Here is a 3,128-nt window from a genome sequence, read left to right as displayed (position 1 = left end):
TTTATGCTCCGGAAATATCTTTGTACTGTATTCAGTCAGGGCTCTGGGGCCACCTTTAAGGGGCAGAGTAGTGGCTTGGCTGCCTGGGGTCTAAACTCTTTCTTGGTCTACTGGAGACATTCTGATTTCATCTATTTGTACACTGGGACTTTGACTAAGATATATTTTAAATAACACAATTTTCTGATAGTTGGAGTAGGGCGGGCCTAGAGTCTTATTTTTTTTAAATATCTTTTATAAGGCATATGAATTGATACAAAGAGATTGAAACTAATTTTGACAAGTTCATCAGCACAAAATGACATTAAGTATTCACTAAAATGCTCTTTGTAGTTTTTCCTTTTTCTGTATATTTCTTGGAATTTTTTTACAGTGAACAATACCAGTTTTATAAAAGGAAGAATTATTTTAAAAAATTATCACATAGAAAAATAAATGGCTAACTAAATTTTCCTTTGTTCAGACAGTCTCAGTTGTCATGTAGAAAGTCAAATTATACTTATGGACTAAGACAGGCATGAAATAGTTCTCAGTTGTATTTAATACATTCCATAACCTTATGATAATTTGTAATACTTATCCTGGGCCCATCTGACAGTGATTTTAAACAAGCCTGACATTCCTACTGATGTGGAAAAATACTAGAATATCTACAGAAGCACAATTTAAGAATTATTTCTGTTTTCTAATTGCTGCTGCTGTTTATTCGCTAAGTTGTGTCCAGCTCTTTGTGACCCCATGGACCGTAGCCCGCTAGGCTCCTCTGTCCAAGGGATTTCCCAGGAAAGAATATTGGATTGGGTTGCCATTTCCTCCTCCAGGGGCTCTTCCTGATCTAGGGATCAAACCTGTGTCTCCTGTTTGGCAGGCAGATTCTTTACCACTGAGCCACCAGGGAAGCAATTTTGTAATTATGTTTACTTAATTTCAATGCAGATCTTTTAATAAAATAGGGAAGGCCACACAGTAAGTTTGCTAGGTTTGAGGGTCATGCAGTCTCTGTGGCAGTTACTGCTGTAAGCACAAAATCAACCACAGACAATACATAAACCATATGTGCAGAGGACACGGCAGCACTCCAATAAAATTTCCCTTATAGAAACAGGCCACTGGAATTGGTTCTGTGTCATGGTTTGCTGACCCCTGATCTAAATGATGAATTTTAACAAAGACACTAGCTGAAATTGGGATGGGCCAAAGAAAGTGCTAACTCATGTTTGGTGTTTACACCAGGCATGCCCCCCGAAATTGGTCAACTCAGAATAATGGTTATCATGCCACTTTCATGCAGAAAGTTGATGACTTCATTTTAAGCCCTTCGACATTTTATACCTCATGCAAACTGGGTTTTAATTTTCAGTGACTTCTTTTTGAAAACGTAAAATCTTCAATGCAAAAAAGCTTTTAGCCCTTTGGATTTTTATGAGGAGGTGTTAGCAACACGCCAATTATACAGTAAGTGGCAGACATCCTAACACCGACCCAAGAAAGGGTCACCATCATCGTCTTCAATCCCTTGCTTATCTCTGGGTATACAGATCATTTTGTAAGTGCTCAGAGGATTTGCTGAAAATGGATGTTGCTGCTATGTGGTTTCCTGTTGTGGAAGCCAGCTTGTGAAATGGGTCTCATGTGGCCACATTCTTACCGAACGCCCATACGTCTGACTTGCTGCTGTATTTGAAGTAGTGAAACACCTCTGGGGCTGACCACTTGACTGGAAACTTTGTTCCTACGGAACTGACATATTGGTCATCAAGAACATACCTGCAGGGGAAAACATCAACACAGCCCTTACACCGCTTGGCTGTATCAAGTGGGAAGCCCTCTGCTGGCCGACGCAGGGCTTGCAGCCATCCAGTCTCCGCCGAGGGCCTTGATTTTCTGGATCTTTCAGTTTTTGAGCTTAGCTACAGGCTGCTTATGACTTGTAAGCATTTTTTTAAAATGATATCTAGTTTTGAAAATACCAAAATATGAATGCCACGTATTTGGTAAATATAAAATATTAAAAAAACACATAAAAGTGAAATCACTCTGAATCCCACCCCAAGGATAGTCAGTCATTCTACCACTTAAGATACATTTTTGCTTGTACTTTCCAATCTTTTTTCTATATATAATTTGAACAAAATTGGGTTTCTGTTGTACTGAGGTTTGCTTTCATTTTTCCTTTAATGACATATCAAGAACATTTCCCCCATGGTTACGTTTTCTTCTGCAGCATCATGTTTAATGGCTGAATAGTCTTCCCTCTTATGAATTAATGTTATTTGTTTAACTGTGTAAGTTGCTTCTAACCTGCTGTTGTAAGCAATGATGGACAACAATATCTTATGAAGATATCAAGATGATAAAAATATATGTTCAAGGATATGCAGTACACTTTTGTTTATAATATTTAGGGGTTCTGGAAGAGGAGCAGCTTTTCATAATGAATTTTGAAGAAAACTTAAAAAAAAATACAGATCTCCCTATGGTGTTTTTAGGGACATGTTTGCTAAATATAGGGCTGGATTTGGTCAACTCTTCAGAATTTGAAACTATATTATCCCTCCTCAGAATTACATGTGGTTATGTTGAATTGGCACAACTTTATAGCTGTATTTTGTCTCAATGGCAGGGACATCTGCTTGCCCTCTAGACTCAACTGTGGGCATTTTGAGGGCAGAGATTAACTCATTTATATCAGTATCTCCCACAGGGCCTAGGCATTAGGCACTCAATAAATGTTTGTTGAATGGAAAGGCTACCAGATATGTCTTCATTTCCTGTATAAAACCATGAAAATTGGCTCTAAGGCTTAAATAAATAGTAAGAGGATTCAGAATTCAGGAAATGGAAGATTCTTCTTAAACTGCTATCACAATCAAACTAATTTTTCAAATCCTAAAGTGTTGCTAGAATGCCAAGAGAATGAGTCTACGGCCTTACCTGATGCTACAGAAAATTTAATAAATGACAAGAAAATTTTTCCTAGTGTTAATGCTGTGCCCATTTGAGCATATAGTATTAAGAAAAAACCAGAACGGGCTAAAGGAGCCATCATACACACACAGAAACACACACACGCATTCTCTCTCTCTCCCTACCCCACCCCAATCAAGGCTTTTTAAACTTTTCTTGTT

At 38.0% G+C, this 3,128-nt stretch overlaps 1 protein-coding gene across 1 annotated transcript in view; it reads right to left on the bottom strand.

Moving 5' to 3' along the window:
* The window catches only part of LOC104986240 (cytoplasmic tyrosine-protein kinase BMX), a gene marked incomplete at its 5' end in the record, with an annotated part of 17,502 nt that overhangs the window by 4,180 nt on the left and 10,194 nt on the right, over positions 1 to 3,128 (bottom strand). Inside the window, one exon of the mRNA XM_010836718.1 lies at positions 1,649 to 1,767. Coding sequence (XP_010835020.1) covers positions 1,649 to 1,767 — 119 coding nt within the window. The remainder of the gene's footprint in view (positions 1 to 1,648; positions 1,768 to 3,128) is intronic.

Source organism: Bison bison, unplaced genomic scaffold (genome assembly GCF_000754665.1).
Source record: "Bison bison bison isolate TAMUID 2011002044 unplaced genomic scaffold, Bison_UMD1.0 scf7180017845696, whole genome shotgun sequence".
In the NCBI taxonomy this organism is placed as follows: domain Eukaryota; kingdom Metazoa; phylum Chordata; class Mammalia; order Artiodactyla; family Bovidae; genus Bison; species Bison bison.
This window is presented reverse-complemented; position numbering and strand designations above follow the sequence as displayed.